The following is a 19,378-nucleotide window of genomic DNA, read 5'->3' on the forward strand; positions in this document are numbered from 1 at the left end:
CTTAAAAATTTCAAAGATTGTTGTCCAGTCAACACTGTCATAAGCTTTATCTAAATCTACAAATGCTGTAAGAGTGGATTTGGCCTTCTTCTTCCTATCTTCTGCATTTTAACTGAACCAAAACTAATCTTCTCTAACACAGTATCTACCAATTCTTCCATTCTTTTGTAAATAATTTATGTCAATGCCTTCTTTCTATGGAATTAAAATTATTATATTCTTCCTGTAGTCTGATGATGTTTTGTCTGTCTTAAGTCGCTTGCAAACCGGGTGGAATAATTTTGTCATAAATAGCTCCCCCCCAAGGATCTCTGTAATTCTGAGGGAATGTTGTCTACTCCAGCAGCCTTGTTTTGACGAGTTTTTCAGTGCTCTGTCAAATTATTCTCACAGTATCATACCTCCCATCTCATCTTCACCTGCATTCTCTTCTGTTTCTCTAATATTGTTCTCAAATTTGTTTCCTGCATATACACCCTCTAAATTTCTTCCACATTTCAGGTTTGCTTTGTTGCTTAATGCTGGATGGCCATCTGAACTGTTGATATTTGTTTAGTTGCTTCTTTTTTGTACAAAGGTCGTTTTTATTTTCTTGTATGCAGCATCTATCTTCCTCATAATTGTGCATGCTTCTACAGCCTCCCATTTGTCCTCTAACCACTTCTGTTTAGCCATTTGCACTTTCTGACACTCTTGTTCCTTAGACAGCTGTATTCTCATTTTTTAGATTCACATGCTTCATTTTTTGTATTTTTACTTTTTCTCCTTTTGCCATTTGAATTTAGTGTCACCAGTGTTATTCATGGATTTCTACTTTACCTTTTTTTTACTTATGTAATCCTCAGCTGCCTTTCCTATCTCATCTCTCAAAGCAACCCATTCATCTTCTGTTGTATACTGTTTCAGTTCAACATTGTCTAATGTTTCCTCTGAAACTCCCAACAGCCTCTGGTTCCTTCTCTTAATTCAGGTCTCATATTCTAAATTTCCTACTTTTTTGCAGTTTCTTCAGTTTTCATCTACAGTTCGTAAGCAGTAAACTATGGATGAAGTCCACATCTGCCCTTGGAATGCCTTGCAGTTTAAAATCTGATTTCTAAATCTTTGTTCTTATTGATTAAAAAATCAGTCTGAAACCTTCTGGTGTTTTTAGGTCTCTTCCACATATACATCCTTTGTTTGTGTTTCTGAAAACCAAGTTTCAACTGTGATTAAATATGCTTTCTGTAATATTTTGTCAGATGGCTTCCTCTTTATTGCTTTTTCTCAGTCCATGCTCTCCTATTACTTTTCCTTACCTTTCTTTCCTTACTTCCAAAAACTAGTCACCCATAGCTATTAAATTTTTTGACTTAAATATCTGAATGATTTCCTTTGTATATCACCACACATTCTTTCAATCTCTCCATCTTTTGTGGAGCTAGTTGGCATAGAAACTTGTACTACTGCAGTAAGTGTTGGCTTTATGTTTATGTTGACTATGATAATGCATTAACTATGTTATTCATAATAGCTTACTTGCATTTCAATTTTCTTATTCATTATTAAATCTAATTCTGCATTACCCTATTTGATTTTTTGTTCATAACCTTGAACTGATGTGACTTGTCTTTCCTGCCACAGCTCTTCACTGATTGGCACTATAACTAACTACAGCCTATCAATTTCTCTTTCGAAATTCTCTGACCAACCTCTGCCTGATTAAAGGATTTGACATTTCACACTCTGACCTGTAGGATACCAATTTTGTTTTTTCTGATGTTGACATCCTCCTGAGTAGTTAAGGTCTGGATATCCGAATGGAGGCAATTTTACCTCTGGAATATTTTACTCAAGTGGAAGCCATCATCATTGAGCCATACAGTCCAGTGGCATGCCCTCATGGGCAAGAATAATGGCTGAAGTTTCCCCTTGTTTTCAGCTCTTCTCAGTACCAGCACAGCAAGGTTGTATTGGCTACTGTTAAAAGGCCGTACCAGTCAGTCATCCAGACTGTTGTCTCTGCAAGTACTTAAAAGGCTGCTGTCCATCTTCAGGAACCATGGGTTAGTCTGGTATCTCCACATACTAGCATTTCAATGTGGTTGTACCTATCCCTCTATCACTGAGGCATGCAGCCCACCCCCTCTTGGCAAGTTGCCAAATCTAAAAAGCTGTTGTGTGCCACCCCTCATACAGACAGCTACTTGGTAGCAGCATCGGATGAGTAGCGCACAACTCACCCATTTAGTGGGACCCTACACTTCTCAAGCCTGAGGTGAAAGTACAAGAAGTCATACCCTAGCTTGTCTCAGAACCTTTGAAGTCTCTGGTTCAGACCTTCCACTTGGCTCACAACCAGGGGCCACAATCAGTTCTGGGGACAATGCTGAAAATTGTGAGCTTGTTGATTTCTTTCAACATTCTCTGTCAGTCACTGGCTTTTCATGCTCAATTTAGTAATTAAAAGGATTAAACCATAAAATATATCTCATGCCATACTTCTTATAGTGATAGCTGCAGACATAAAAATGCAAGAGATGGTTTTGTGTTCAACCTGTATTGTCACTTTTGAGCCCATTTTAATTGTGAACAAATCAATTTATTATTAATAAATATAATGAAAGTAAACTTAATTATTTGATCTCATGCCTACCCTGCAAGGCAGCTTCCCATGACAAGTACTGTATCTATGCTGTAGTTTTGAAGGAAATAATCATTGGTTGCTCCTGACAATATAAGTACTGCATAGAGCTACATCTTATTTTGCAATGGTTTTAATTTCAGGTGAGAAAGAACTGATGCAAATGTTAGTGTTTGATGGAAGACTGACCCATGAATTCTTTGGTGACAGTTGGTCATTTGAGAACACTGAAGAGTAAGTATCATATTTTGATGAATCAATTAACACTTCCCTGGAAGAAACAATTGTAATATTAAAAAAGAGCACTTCACCAAGTGGCTGCAGAAGAAAGGACAAAGGAGAGGGAAGCACACGATGTGTCAGAGCCAGTGACTCCTCCTCCTGGCAGAAGAGTTGAAGGGGAAGGAAGAGGGATGAAGAAAAAAAGATTGATGAGGATTAGGAAATGGGAATAATTATGGAAAAGTTGCCCAGAAACATGGATCAGGAGAGACTTACTGGACAGGTTGAGAAGGAAAGACTGATTGTCAGTGCCTGCATCTGATGTGATTTGAAAACCTGGGAACTTAAAAGTCAAAATGTTATGACAGGCAATGTGGATAAAATGTCAAAGTAGCTTTTTTGGTGCCTCCCCCACACTCCTGAATCTTCACAATATCCTGATAAGATTGTTGCTACCGTAAGACTTGGTCAGTGCACCCTCCTACCACTGTCTATACCAGCCCTGTAACTGGCAAAACTTTACTACAAAAGCAAGAGCCACCTATGAAATCACAAATGTCATATATAAGCAGTTATAAAGACACTTTTCAGCTTTCTACATTGATATGACCACCACAAAGTCATCAGTTAGGATGAATGAGCATAGACAGAGGGTACATACTGGCAACATACAATATTCTTTTGCAAAGCACGCTCCAGAACATGATAGTTTTAACCTCGGTGCCTGTTTCATCATATGTGCCATCTGGATTCACCCTTCTGACACCAGTTTCTCAGAACACTGCAGGTGGAACAGACTTTACAACCTGTGCTTGGTTCTCACTACCCACCTGTCCTAGAGTTACATTAATTACTGTGTTCCCATCATTTCTTTTCAGTAACTATTCCTTTCCTTCACTACTTTTATTTTTCTATATCTTTTATTTTATGATCTGTCTGTATTTCTCTGCCCCATCGCCTGTCTTCAAAACTTTCTTTCTGCTCTTATTGACTCTTTCATGATGTTTTTTCAGTAATCTCTGTTACTTGTTACCCTATCTTCCACCTTTAAGTTTGCAGGTTATCAAATTTTGTCCAGTGCAAGCACCAACAATCAAGTCTTTCCTTCCCATCCTGTCTAGTAAGTCTCCCCTGACTCAGAGTTTCACGGATGCAAGGCAACGCCATAATGGCAGTGCTATGCCTCTGGCAGCAAGGCTGGTGCCACACAGTGCCTTGGTGGCTGCTGGAAGGTCAGATGTAAACAAGCTAGCATGTTTGTAAGTTGCTGCAGATTGCTTTCATCTGAGCCCAAGAGTGTTGTTAGTAGACTGGAGCTGTGGCAACCCACGGTACAAAACTGCGTGGTTGGGGTCTGTGTCGCTAGTGGATACAGCATCCCTTCTATCCCTCTTTAGGGAAGAAGACTTGGCTGCCAAAGGGCATCCACTGGGAAGGATGCTCACAATGGGGAATGCTGGGACCAGGGAGTGTTGCCAGGTGGCTTGGATGGGGTTGGAACTGATAGTGCCTTGTGACTGATGGTGCATTGTGGTACTGGTGTGAGTCCTGAAACAGTACATCAGCATGAGGTGGGTGGCTTTTCTGGTAAGAAGGAGAGTGAGACAATATTAGAAGTGTGTGAGGTTCTCCGGAGTGGTACTGGAGGAATCCACAAGGATGGGTCATAGGCAACAGTAACCAGAAGTAGACGGCCAGTGGTTGCCAGATCAGAAATGTGGAGCATCTGTGGCATGACACTGAAGCTGATAGTGCCGCAGGAGGCAGTGGTGTCAGCAGTGGTGCAGATGGGTCTGATGAGACTGCTCTGGAAAGGGCTGGTGCTGCGAAAAGGTGCCACTGGAGGAACAAAAAAGGGTAGGGAAGTAGCATGAGAGTGTGTGTAGAGGAGCAGTATGGAGGATTCCGAAAAATGTGTAATGTGTGGATGAGCACTGTCTGTATGAGGAGGAAGATAGATGGATGTCGAGGAAGGTGCCTGGGAATGTATAGTGTGTGTTGGAGCATCAAACAGGCATAATAGGCATTGAGTTGGTCCCATAAGTGTACATAGTATAGGGTAACAAGCCTTGCACCTGGGTTAAGGAACTGAAGAATGCGATAGGTACGAGTACCAGAAAAATTAAGGAGAAAAGTGACAGCGGGTATCGAGAGCACACACATGCAGTGAAAAAAAATCAGCAACAGTTTGAATTAGTGCACAGGTACGAAAGGCTACTGCGGGCAAGCACAAAGTACAGTAATATCTGTTTTGATGCTCATCACTATTACAAAATAATCCTTAATCTAAGTATCCCAGTTGCTATTGGAGTGGGGAAGAGAACACTGAATCTAAGATCCTTGGTGCTGCAGACTGCAACTAAACTTCACAACTTTGATCCTTGTTGCCATTGTAGTATGAGACAAGAATGGTGCAAACACTGATTCTTATCACCATTGTAGAGGTGGACAAGGTGGGAGAAAACATTGATCCTGGTCACCATTGTATGGGACAAGGAAGGAGCAAACATTGATTTTGTTGCCATAGTAGTGTTAATGGCCAAGAAGAAGAAAAAAACATTATGTTTGATGTTCCCAGATAGCCAGTAACAATGGAACTTCACTGATTATAATAAAACAAATGCAATAAAAGTTTCTTGGAATGCAGCTCTGCACTACTCAGAACATCAAGAGGAGCTTCAAACCGTAGTAAAATGAGTACTCAGCCCAGTGTGACAGTTAATCACTGAAGCACTGGAACATCCTAGCAGATAATCAATGATTTTGCACTGGAAAGTCCTAATGGGCAATCACTGATGTTACAGTGGAAAATTCACATGTGGACAAAGTTCATGGTAATAATGTCCCATGACGATCAGATGATGGACTGCTGGGTACTGTTGGTGCAGAGCCCGTCTCCGGCCATCCTGCTTTAGGTTTTCCGTGATTTCCCTAAATCGTTTCAGACAAATGCCGGGATGGTTCCTTTGAAAGGGCACGGCCGATTTCCTTCCCAATCCTTCCCTAACCCGAGCTTGCGCTCCGTCTCTAATGACCTCGTTGTCGACGGGACGTTAAACACTAACCACCACCTTGGTGCAGAGCATGGGGCATAGGTTGTGCCTGGCGAATAGATTCAGATTGATGGACCCCTAAGTGCAGCCAGTGTAGAGCCCAGACCGTTGAGTGCGTTTGCTGAAAAAACACTTAATTGAGGATCCATTAGGCATTGTCAGCATAAAGCTGAAATGCAAACTGACAGCAGAACAGTTGGACAGTGACCTAAATACTCATCTGGGGAAGGCACATGGTTCTTGGAAGTCAGGTAGTGCTGCAGGAGTAAGGCTGGCACCACATGATACTGTGACAGCTGCTGGACATTCATTTGTCAACAACCCAGCATATTTGTATGTTGCTGTGCATTGGTTTCATCTGAGCTGCAAAGGAAGTTTTGTTAGTGTGCTGGAGCTGCAGCAACCCATTGTACATTACTGTCCTGTTGGCGGTTGTGTTGTCACAGAATACAGCAGTTTCCACAACATTTGTGTGTTTTCTCCTGCTGCCACTTTGTGAGTAGATTTTTTTATCCATCCATATTATATTTTCAAATTTTGATTGTGTTTGTTGGTGTGTACCATTTTAAATTTGTTTATTTAGATGCATTAATATATGTAATTAAAAACCCCAAAACAGTTTTCAGAATATTAAAAGAGTAAAATAAATACTTACTTTATGCAGGTATTTAATAAAACTTTACAACACTAGCCTTAAATTTATGGCAACACAGAGTGGACTAACAAGATGGCAGTATATAATGGATACAGAAGAAGGCAAGGACGAAATCTCGTGAGTATTTTTCCTTTTTGTTTTTCCCTCTTCATTTACAGTAAAATACTAAATAATGAGACACACACATTTTTAATTTTGGAGCCTACACTAAATATAATTAATTGGCTTATTTTATATATGTACATTACCTGCATAACATTGTCAAACTGACTACTATAGCGAATGTCAGAGCTTTGAGTAATATGCATTTCATAGTAGTTATAACAACAACAGCCATTTTTTGCTGGGCACATAATAAGTAATGTGTTTAATCCACATATGGATATCTATATTAAGATAGTGTCAGAATACATTCCTTCTGATAGTGTTTGTGTACCAGGTTAGAATGCTAATTGAATCATTTTAATGAATCACTGACATTTGTGAAAACTGTGGTCATCATGTAGAGTACCTTCTATCTTTCTCTGAAATTACGAACATCCATCACAAAATCGTTCCAAGAGATATTTTGTGACCACCCAATTGATATAATATAATGGTCCATACTTATGCCACACATATTCCCAACATTTCAGCAATACTAAGAATCCTCATATCATGGTCCTCATATCAGCAATACTAGGAATGTCTCTTCCTGAAGGTATGCACTGGTCTGCCTTTCTGTCTCCATGTATTTTTACATTTTTCCTTAAGTGAATTTTCCTTCTTGTACATTCATCTCGATATATTGCCTTTGCTGGAAACATGGCACAGTTTTCATATGGACCTAACCACCAGCAGCTGCACATCTTATGAGTGACCACCATCAGACTGTGGCTGAGGGCTGACATGACCATTTATTTGTGTGCAACATGCAGACACCCCTGCCTTCCTTTAAATGAGCTTTCTCTGCTCCCACATTCCTGTTATCTTCAGAATATGACCCATGTTTATAATTATATAAAAGTTAATGTGCAATTAAAAATTCTTAAGTTTGATGCATTTTTCAGTGTACACTGTTTCTTTTAAACGTTTCAGAGAGTTTGGTGACCTTTTCCCTCATTCGGTGGAGGAGGCATGGTACAAAGCTGCAGTTATTGAGCATAAACATGATCCAGAGTCAGTTGTCATTTCTGCTCCTTTTGATGCAGGTAATGTATAGTTAAAATTTATTGCTCATGTTTACCGTAATTAGGAAACTATGTTGGTAGCAAAACAATGAAATGTTGTTGGATCTCTATTTTAAATGCATGTAAAAAAGCTGTGAGAAGTTTTATGATGGTTCCGTAGAGGTTGGTAAGCTTGTAGGCATAAAGCAAGATGAATGTAACATTCACTGTGAATCGGAATATTTTCATAATACCCCAATTCACCAGAAAAATAGTAGGCTATTGGGTTTAAGAGCCAACAGTATATTCTCTTGTCTGATTACCTCCTGAGACAAACATAGTATAAGGTCTGTTCAAAAAATTCCAGAACTTTATCCACATAATTTTTCTACACTCATCTTCTACTTCAAAATACTCTTCTCCACAACTGATGCACCGCTCCCAATGCCATTTCCACTTCTGGGAGCAGCCTTGGTATGCCTCTTGCTGGATTGCACAAAGCACTGTCTGCGAATTTTCTTTTATCTTGTCTATTGTTGCAAATCTTTGTCCTTTCAACAGGGTTTACAATTTTGAAAATAAGAAAAAGTCCACAGGGTCCAAGTCTGGAGGCTGAGGCAGCACAGTGATGTTGTTTCTTGTGCAATAGTCATGCACCAACAGTGATGAATGTACAGATGCATTATTGTGATGCAAGAGCCATGAATTGTCTCGCCACATTTCAGGCCATTTCCTTCTTACATTTTCTCGCAGGCATCACAACACATCTCAATAGTACCATTGATTAACAGTTTGTCCCTGTGGCACAAAAGCATGATGAACTATTCCTTCAAAGCCAAAAAAAAAAAAAGCTATCAGCATGACTGTGACATTTGACCTGACCTGACAAGCTTTTTTTGGTCTTGGAGAACCTTTCCCAACCCATTGTGAAGAATGAACCTTGGTGTCAGCATCATAACCATAGACCCATATCTCACCACCACTTCTCTTAAGGAACATCTCGTTCTCATTTGCGTGATCCAAATGCTCTGCACATATTGTGAGACGAAGGTCTTCCTGGTCTTGACTGATGAGCTGTGGGACAAACTTGCCAGCAATACGATGCATTCCAAGTTGCTGTGTCAGAATTTCATGACATGATCCAACTGAAATGAAACATTCTTCTGTAATCTCACACACAGTCAATCTTCAATTGGCATGCACAATTTTGTTGACATTCCTGACATGAGCGTTGTCAGCAGATGTCGAAGCGCATCCTGAATGAGGGTCATCTTTAACTTCCATCCGGGCATTTTTAAACCATGTGAGCCATTTATAAAACCAAATGTGGCTTAAGCACTCATCACTGTAGGCTTCCTGAATCATATGGTGGGTCTCTGTAAAGGTTTTCTTGAGTTTCATGCAAAATTTAATGCAGGCGCATTGTTCCTCTAACTCTGCCATCTTGAAATTTACAAACTGTGCAACACAACATTCTACTCAATACAGCACTAAACAATAACTAACAGACATACAGCAGTGCAGCATCTGACAGTTACACAATAAACACAGGCATGTGCAGGGATGACAACTGCATTTTGTTCCAACACACCATTGGCGCAAAATTATGAATATTCCAGAAGTTTTCAAACAGATCTCGTATGTTTCAGCTCTTCTGAGAATATACAAGTCAGCTTATTCTAACATGAAAATATAAGTAGTATACCTACAATATTGAGGACAAGTGGCAATAGCCTTCAAATACATAGTGATAAGCTGTTGGTAATGACAACTTAAAATTGAATCTCACTGATAATAAAGTTCAGGTATTACTATAAATTGCTGAGCTACATGTAACAGTCATGGTCACCAAAAGCAGAGTATTATAGCTGATTAATTATTTCAGTCACAGCTGTGATTTAATATAGGCATTTACAGGTTTCAGTTATCATTGACAATCTTCAGAACAAAAATACAAATACTTAGAAATATTAAATCACAACTGTGACTGAAGTAAATAATGAGCTGTAACTTTCCAACAGTTGATGTATCAATACAGACAATATGTGTGCCCTTGTAGATCATCTTCATGCTCTGCTGAGGCCTTCAAACATCCAAGGCATGATGCCAAAACTGCCTACTTCAGAGATTGCATTTGCTTGCCTACAACAAGCCAAAGTACATCTCTGACTAGTTTGCTCCCAACTTAAACTACTGGCGGCATTGGCAAGGAGGTTGTTCCTAGTGGTGTCAACAGTGCAGTAGAATGTTAAAAGTGTAAAAACAGACAGACTGACAAAAAGTTTTGATGACCATTGAATGTTGAAGTATATTGTTTTCACATTCTGAAAAACACCCATAAACACTTTTGCTCAAGAATAAATAATGTTGATTGTTTGGGAGGAGGTAAGTAGACCATTGTTTCATGTCTGCCTAGCTTTCCATTACTCCAAGATGATGATACTAAATTTTTGATAACAGTGGCTAGATTTTTGTCTTAAAAACTAGTCAAGTAGTCTAACCTTTCTTGCTATCTTCTTGGGTCTACAAGTATGAAGAAACAAGCAAAACATAAGATACAGACAAAACAACATTCTTCTGACCAGTTTCATGTACTTGCAGTGATTTTATAACCTGTGTCACTTTCTTCATGCCAGAACAGCATCTACACACAATATCCTCAATTATTTGTTGTGCATGTTTTAATCTCCATCATTCCCCTTAATTTTTTGCTCTGTGTGGATCCCTCTAGCACCATGAAATTTTCTTCTGATATCTAATACATTTTCTATCATCCTGTTCCTTCTGCTAGTCAGTGTTTTCTGTATATTCCTTTCATTGCCAGTTCTGTGGAGAACCATCTTATTTCTTATGTTATCAGTTCACTTTAGTTTCAGCATCTTTCTACAACACAACATTTTGAACACTTTACTTCCCTCTCTTTTGACTTTTCCCACAGCCCGAGATTCACTTGCGTATGAGGCTGTGCTCTTGCCTTAGGTTATTAGAAAATTCTTTCTCAAGTTATAGCCAATGTTTACTACTAGTAGACTTCTTTTGATGAGGAATACCCTCTGTGCCTATACTGTGTCAGGTTCTTACAGCCGCCCACCCACCGACCCATCCATCCATCCACCCATACATACATACACACATGCATACATTATGTTCTGTAAATTGCATCATGAAGGAGAATTTCTCTGTCACGCATTATTCTGCTTCCAAGGTAGCAGAATAATTAACTTTGTGTACTACATGCTTCCCAATTTTTTCTTGGAGTTGACCACCATCTCACTTATGTTGCTGCTCAGTATTATGGTCTTTCTTTCATTTCCTCTCAGTCCATATTCTTGGCTCAGTGGATTGTTTATGCTAGTGAACAGGTCCTGGTGACCAGGGGCTGCACGCTCCTATCACTTCCGGGGCCGATGTGGATGTGGATGTTGATGCCACCTCCACATTGCGACCGTCCACAAAACTCACTCTGGAGATCAGCAGTGCTCTGACCCCCCCAAGAGAGGACACATGTGATGACCTACACAGATAAACACCAAAAATCTGGGCATGCAGTAGTAAAGTGCACCACTGAAGTTGGCAGAAGCACCTAGAAGTTTGACAACCATCAGAGGCTGCCACTCATGGATATGCATGCAGCCTCTTCTCTTCGCACACTATCAGCCAGCTGGCAGCTTATAGAGATGGGCCCTGAGAGCTCTAACTCAGTTAAATGTTTACCTCTGAATTTGTGTTACTGTACTGCTAATTTGAGCCACTCTGCTGCAAGTGCACCCTTTGTATTTAGTTGTTTTCTAAACTTGATAAAGTTTGTTGTGTTGGTCATCGTGTGCTGTTCTCTTGTGTGATTAGTACATATAGTTTACTTGTTTCAGAGAGTTAATTTGTTGTGGGTGTTGCATTCATAATCATCATGTGCCATTTGAGATCCATAGCTGGAATAAGGCCTCTTCCAGAATTTTCCATGTGTCCTTTAAACTCCAAACCCACTACCTCATTCCTCATACACCTTACTACCTTTGTCTGAACACATAACTGCTTCTCCTTGGAAGGAAAGGTACACAAACAAATCTGTGGCACAGCCACTGGAACCACATTCTTAATCAGGGTTTTGAATATTTATCATCAGGACAGTGACTAACATTCATTAGTAACTAACGAAGGTTAGTCACTGTCCTCACCCATTCAGCTCCCTCCCTGTTCCCATTCCAGCGCTACACAACTGTCATTTCACCAACACACCCAGTCTTTTTATTTCTTTTGGCTCTCTCCTTTCCGGTATTCCCCCCTCCCCACCTCTTCCCTGCCCTCTATCTAAACTGCAGCACATCACTGTCTGCCACCCCCATCATACTATGCCTCCCCCACCCCGCATCAGCTTCCTCCTACCCCCACCCAGTTTCCACTCCCATCAAGCACTGGTGCTGTTGCTCACAGTATGGCTTTGAGCATCTCTTTTATATGGCGAGTGGCAACTTTCCTTCTCTAATATTGTTACAATCCATCCTGGATTTTCCATTGTTTGATTATTTCTGTCCTAGATTTAATGAAAATTGCTTAAAATTGATTTGGACCTTTCAACTTCAAAATGTTGATGTTATGAAATGAAACTACTTAAATACAAAGATATAGTACACTATCATTTGATGCAGAAAATTGAGAAAGGCATTACATGATTTGTGTTATATTTTGTAGTCTTATAAAGTGTCGCAGACTTTATAGCCAACAATACTGAAAATATTAGTTACAATATTTGAATAGTTGGCAAAGTCAGTAAAAAACACACACACACACACACACACACACACACACACACACACACACACACACACACAAAAAAAAAAAAAAAAAAAAAACCCCAACCCACGCTATCCACTTTTTACTGGTGATTGATCAATGTTATGGAAACAAATGTGGACTACACACATTTTAAAGCAGTTCTTTTAAATTCTGTCAGAAAACTTAAGAATTTCTATCTGCACTATTAACAGTTATTATCCATTTAAGGTAAGACTACTAAGAATTTTTGACGAAAAACACTAAGATATCTCATATGACCTATGTTTGTAATGAATATACACATTTCATTTCAGAAGGAAGGCATATCACATCCCTCAATTTCAGCAACTTTATCGATTTCTTTGCAGGTAGAAAGGATGATGTTCCCATAACTATGAGCTATGCCATATTTCCACGAGATGCTGGTAAGGAGGCACCAGCATCTGTAGTAGGACTTCAGATACAGCACAGGGCTCTTTATGATCGATTCATGTCCATCACAGAAGAGGTACAATTACTGATTTATGTTGTGCTGGAAGGGTGTTAAAGCTATTAAACTGTGTGTAACTACATGGTAAAGTATTAAGTTTCCAGGATCAACATACATTAATATCTAAGGTTATAACTTGTTTTGTATCCTTTGAGATACATACAAATACCGTTCATCACAAAATGCTGAATGAGAGTCTGACAAAGCCAAGCTCTGATTCAAGTCCATAATCATCAGAATTTGAGTCTCACAAAGTGGTGTTCAGTTTTGAGTCTGCAACTGCCAAATGCTGAAAAATTAGCTGGAGAATGTAAAGGTTACATACAGAGTTTGTACCTTCCTGGAGACGATGAGGAGTGACTTTGCAGGGCCTGTCAGCAGCAGAGTATGAACCATGAAAAGAGAAATCCAATACCAAATCCAAGTACATAATGAGATCATCATCACCGGACTACTGTGGCATATTCCTCATATAGTGCAGTGATATACTCTGGCATACTTTGTGGTGGGCTTTATAGGTCACCTGATGACAGAGGGTTTGCTCAGTGCATTTGGTATCAGCAATGGCATCTAGCACTGTGCCTGGCCTCTGTTCAGCTCTGTCTCCAACCAGGATGCCCTAAACTAGGCATATTATTGATCTCACCCAGTGTTAGATCAAACATATCTATACGACTTCAGCACTGTCAGATGGGCATACAATAACTTGACACTGTTTTTTGTGTATGCAACCATTCTCACCTTTCTTTTAATTAGTTGTACACTAGTGTGTTGTTATACTGTGACTCTCAAGATGCAGCCACTCAGTTTTCATAATTTTAAAGCGATATTTGTTTATATACTTCACTTCTGAACTCCAGCTGACAATTTCTATCAGAGGGTACTACCATTCCATTCATCAAAGCAAGTGTTGCTTTTGTATTGTGAATCAAAACAAGATAACCTGTGAGCTGAAGGTATACTGTTGGAGTACATCTCAGAACTAGACCTTCCATTGAAATCACATTCAAGGGGCACACATGATCACCAAAATTATCTGGTTGTCCACTAGATCTGTTCTACAAACTAGTGGGTGGGTGCCAGGAGGTGCCATATTAAAACTCATCCGAGCTTTTCAAATGATTTATTCTTTTCCACTACAGAGCTCCGTTCACCACGGTCTGTGTCACAGGCCCCGCATTGCTGGGATAGCACCCCAGTGGCCAGTGCAATGCACTATGTCGAGCCGGCCTTGTATGCCAGTCGCACTGCAGAGTTCCAATTAAGTCAGGATGACTGCACTAGCAGCCAGCTCAGTGGCCACAACCCCGTTGACTCCGCACTGCTCTGCCGGGAGCCGTAGCCGCCCGTGCTGCTGCTGCTGCTTCCTCGGCTGGCGTAGCTGGGAATGCGGCATCAATGACCGCTCCTGTTCTGCAGTCCGAACCTGTGGCCCTCGTTTTGTAAGTCTCCGGCGTGTGTCGGGAGCCGAGATGACTGTCCGCAGTAGCATGCCGAAGAGTGGCCCGCCCTGGCTGGCTGCAGACCCTGCGTCGGCCTCAGAGGGTCGAACCAATGACCCATCGTGGACTGGGACACTGTTGCCCCATCTGTTGCCGTGTTTCGCCGGTGATGTGACACACCCCGCCATCCAGGAGAGCTGCCATACTTGGATGAATCTCGTTAGAAAACCACTCCTATTTATACTCGGCTTCGCGGCTCTGTTTCGCTAACGCATCGCTCCGAGTCACGTACGTCCCACATCACGGTTGCGCCAGTGGGCCCCTTCTTCCTATAGCTTGCGACATGCGAACCGCTGCGTTTACGCTTTTCAGCGGTTCAATGCCCCCGGTGGCCTTCATTCCACTTCACAACTGCTGGTCAGCATAACTTCCTGCAATCCAGCCCGCACCCGGCTATAACTTGTGCGCTTCGAAATACTGCACTAAATCTAACTTCCCTATCTTAAACTGTGGTGCCGCTACAACACACATATTATGAATAAATCTTGTCTCCCAGGAAATATTAATATTAGAGCTGCAAGAAGTGTGGTATGAGACTATTTTTGTGGCACACAGAAGAAAGTTTATTGAACTCAAGCTACAGCCAAACCTAAGAGTTACAGTGGAAGTGGAGGAAGATGAGGTTTTGCCTCTCTTAGGTGTGTTAATCAAATGGGAAGCAGATGGTTGACATGGCCATCCTGTTTATTCAAAATTGATGCATCTAGACTTGTATTTCAACAGACTACATTTTATCACAAAGCTCAGAAGAGAGATATGCTGAACATGCTAATACACAGAGCCAGGATTATTTTGGACAAGACCATCTCAGCTCCCGACTGAATCATCTGACAATGGATTTTTAGGAGTATTTAATCTGTGTTACTGGGTCAATGAATAGTAAGATAGGTAGATTCTTGAACAGGCAAAGATTCAGACCAGTCTTCTGGCAACCCCGAAAAACTAAAGAAATACTGTGACCTGTTATGATATGATAGTCTCAGCCTGACAATACCAGAAGTTTATAATACTACTTGTGAGTGTGGCAGTGATTACATTGGGCAGTCAATATGGACTATTGCCAAGCACTGTGTTGAATATCAAAATCACCTTAAGTACAGGAATTCTGAAAATCAGTGGGGGCTGAGCACAGTCTGTTTAACAAATGCACAATAGTATTTGAACATATCTGGTCCATGCATTGAGCTATTGGTGCTTTCTGATTTGGAAAGCACTGCAAATTAGACTGTGTAATAATGATTTTAACACGCGCGCGCGCACACACACACACACACACACACACACACACACACACACACACACACACACACACACACACCAGCTCTGCACTTTGCAATGCATCGATGCATGCACTTGATAAAGAAAGAGAAAAGAGGCAGACTTGCCATAGTTTACTGTCTGATGTAAGTGGTGATGCTCCAAGTGACACTGGAAAGTGAGCACAAACGTAATCTTGCATCTTGCGGTTGTAGAGGGTTCCACCACAGCATGTGCCATCTCTGAAACGTAATCTAGAAAATCAAAATCTGCCCTCTGGGCATAAAAATAAGAGCCTTGTCAGGTTAACAACAGTCGGACTTTGTCACGGACAACAATAATGGCAGTTAACATCAAAAGCTTGGGATTTTATCTGAGTTTGATGTAGCAAGTTAAGTGGGAACTTTTTATTTTGTGTACTTTAAAATTACTCTTTTCAGTGCAGGTCAGTCATAATTTGTCCTTTTTCCATGTTACCATGGCACACTTTTCAACAGGTTGACATTCAGTTAGTCCAAAAGTTTTACACAGATTTAACTCTAAGCTCCTTGATGTGCACTGGAGTCTAGAGGTACACCAATAACTAACATTCAAATTTACTCAATTTTAGATGTCACTTACATAAAGTATCTTACACTAAGACTTCGTAATGTTCATACATCATTCAAAGCACATGAAACAACCACATCTTCTCGTTTGTAAGTATAAATCTTACTGCTGTTTTGAAGGGCTGTAATAATATTTTCATATTATTTGGACATCAGCTGTACATTCTTATAATTTCTTAAGCAACCATGAATTATGAAGAAACAAATAAAACGAAATTTCACTGTGATTCATTTGCATTTACACTTTTAGCTCTGTCCAGCCAAACTTATGTCTCCTCTTATACCGTTTCCAGCTCAGTGACTTAATAATCTGCAATTTAGCTTTTAATGCAAGTGAGTGGGGTCATCAATTCCACTCATGTCATAATCTTAACTTCAAAACTGATTTATGCAACATTTATGTATTCAGCAGATGCTTCATCTAGATCTTATCATTCTGATCAAAACACAAGCTGTATGAACTTACTGTTAGTGTGAGAAACATCAATGTTACAAGCTGTTCTTTTTCATCACATAGTATGTTCCTTTAATCGGCCACCAGTCCCACTTTCTTTAGTGAGCTGAACAATGTATTACATAAATTAGAAAATGAGTATTTAAATCTACATCTACATCCATACAATGCAAACCACTATTAAGTACATGGGAGAGAGTATTTCTCATAGTACCACTAATAGGTTCTTTTCCTGTTCTGTTAATGCATAAATTGTGGGAAGAATGTTTCAATGCCTCTGTACCCACTGCAGTTAGTCTAGTCTTGTCTTTGCAGTCCCTGCAGCAATGATACATTGGGAGCTGTAGTATACTTCTAAGATCCTCACCTAACTGTGTTTTTGGAACACTGTAAGTAGGATTTTTCTGGACTGTCAGTGTGCATCTTGAAGCGTCTGCCAATTCACATTTTTCAGCATTTCTGTGGTGCTCTCCATGGGTTCAACAAACCTGTGACCATTTGTGCTACAGGGCGCTACACTTCTTTGTATATCCTGTGTTATAAGAGTTTGGCACTTGAGCAATATTTAGGTGGGTTTCATGGAAGTTTTGTAAACAGTCGTGTCTGTACACTTATTATATTTCTCAGTATTCTACCAGTGAACCAAAATCTACCACTTCCTTTACCTGTGACTGAGGTAGTGTGATCATTCATCCTCACAAATTGTTACTCCCAGATATTTGTAGGAGTTGACTTCCTGATTGTGACTGATTGAAATGGTAGCAATAAGATGTGTAAAATAAAGGAAAAGCAACCCTGTCACCTATAGCTGACTGATGTGTGGCACCACACAATGGAAAACAATATTCACACTAACTTTTGAGCCCTGGCTTTGTCTGTAGCAAGCACATTCATGCACATAGCCACACAGGTACCCAAATACCCAAATGAACACACTGGTGCTGAGACTGACTACTGATTATTGAGAGCAGTTGCCTGAGTAGACGGGGGTGGGGAAGGACTAGGGAAGGATTTATGAGGTGAGGAGGACTTGGTGGGACTATATGAGGCAGATCTTTTGACTGATGACTCAGAAGATGCACAACAAGATGAAATGAGTTCAGGAGGTAAAGCAGTACATGATCTGGACAGAGGAATGGTGTGGACAGAAGAGAGGAGGGGAGAGGTAAGGTGAGGCATCGTGAAACAGGTTAGCAGAGGTTTATCCCAGGAGGATTACGAGAGTGCAGTATATATACAAACTTCCAGCATGCTGGAGTAGCTGTGGGTCAGCAACTTATGGTAATCCTTACAATGAAAAACCAGTCCACAGTTGCAAAGTTTTTTGTTCAATGGATGACTTGTTTCAGGGTGAGACACATTTTCAAATCATCCTACAGGGCAGAAAACCAAATTTATACTCATGTATAATACAGGTATTACAAATTTTTTTTGAGCATATGCCAAAAATACAGAACATATCATTTCAAGACTTACGTAACAACCACAAAGTCCCTACCCCCATTTCCACCCTCCCCCTTCCACTCATTTTCTAATAATCTCATAGTGATATTTTGCTCACCAGGTTCATCATCATGTACCGAGTTCAGTTTCCAGCTTTTTTTATCTATCTGACTACTGCCCACAACTCGTACTTTCCCTCGCCCCTTTACCCCTTCCATCTCCCTTCCCCATTTCATAAAAATACAGTGCATGTTTTACAGAATGTAGTTCAGTTCTTGCAATTACCGTTGGTTTGTCAGGCACTCCTGTCAGTATTAGGTGCCATAGCTGATATTCTGAGAAATACAACTTTTGATTTTAGGATGCACCACTATGTGTGATGCCTACGGGATGCTACTGGTTGGATAATAAGATTTCTTTGTTTGTTGCACCTTTATGCTGCATATGGGGTATGACTTGTGTGGCATGTTTTGAGGCTCGATTTACTGGTTGATTATGTGTTCTTCACCTCTAAATTACTTTAAAAATTTGTTTGGGTTTCTTTTTGTTAGCATATGTTATCCGTGTGATTACTCCTGAGTAACATATGGTTTTTTCTGTTGAATATGATAGTTCTTATTTATTTGATTATAAAAAAGATGATGAATAGTCATTTACCGTCCAGTTTGAGTAATTTCCTTCTATTACTACTGATAATAAACATACATGCCCCCCCCCCCGCCCCCCCCCCCCCCCCCCGTTTCCCAGGCTTCCATCCTCCCCCTCTCCCTACACTCCCATGAGTGTGGTTACGCTATGTCTTCCTCGGGACGACAAATACATTTCTGGTGCTTCGTACAAGATAACTTTTATTTAATGTCTGTTTTTAACTGGCATATGTTAGGAAAAGTTGTTTTATCTTCACATAATTTGTTAAGTTTGTTATAGTAAAGTTTTTATGCTTGTAAAGGGATGGAAGTGATGAAGATTTTTAATCTTCTGTGATTTTGGTTCCTTTTAATACTAATGTTGTTGTTCACATTTAATGATTTTTAAATGCTAACATAGCATATACTAGCCTTATGTGGCGCTGCTGTGTTTTGCTGTTCAGTAATTTTAAGTATTTGACTGTTTTTGGCAAAGGTTTTCAGAAGCATTAATTTTATTGTGG

At 40.2% G+C, this 19,378-nt stretch overlaps 1 protein-coding gene across 2 annotated transcripts in view; it reads left to right on the top strand.

Annotated features, from left to right (window-relative positions):
- Positions 1-19,378, top strand: part of LOC124615372 (voltage-dependent calcium channel subunit alpha-2/delta-3-like) — a 332,033-nt gene that overhangs the window by 261,135 nt on the left and 51,520 nt on the right. For both annotated transcript variants that reach the window (XM_047143196.1, XM_047143197.1), the window contains exons 19-22: positions 2,767-2,857; positions 6,563-6,670; positions 7,631-7,743; positions 12,843-12,982. In XM_047143196.1, coding sequence (XP_046999152.1) covers positions 2,767-2,857; positions 6,563-6,670; positions 7,631-7,743; positions 12,843-12,982 — 452 coding nt within the window. The remainder of the gene's footprint in view (positions 1-2,766; positions 2,858-6,562; positions 6,671-7,630; positions 7,744-12,842; positions 12,983-19,378) is intronic.

Source organism: Schistocerca americana, chromosome 5, assembly GCF_021461395.2.
Source record: "Schistocerca americana isolate TAMUIC-IGC-003095 chromosome 5, iqSchAmer2.1, whole genome shotgun sequence".
In the NCBI taxonomy this organism is placed as follows: Eukaryota; Metazoa; Arthropoda; class Insecta; order Orthoptera; family Acrididae; genus Schistocerca; species Schistocerca americana.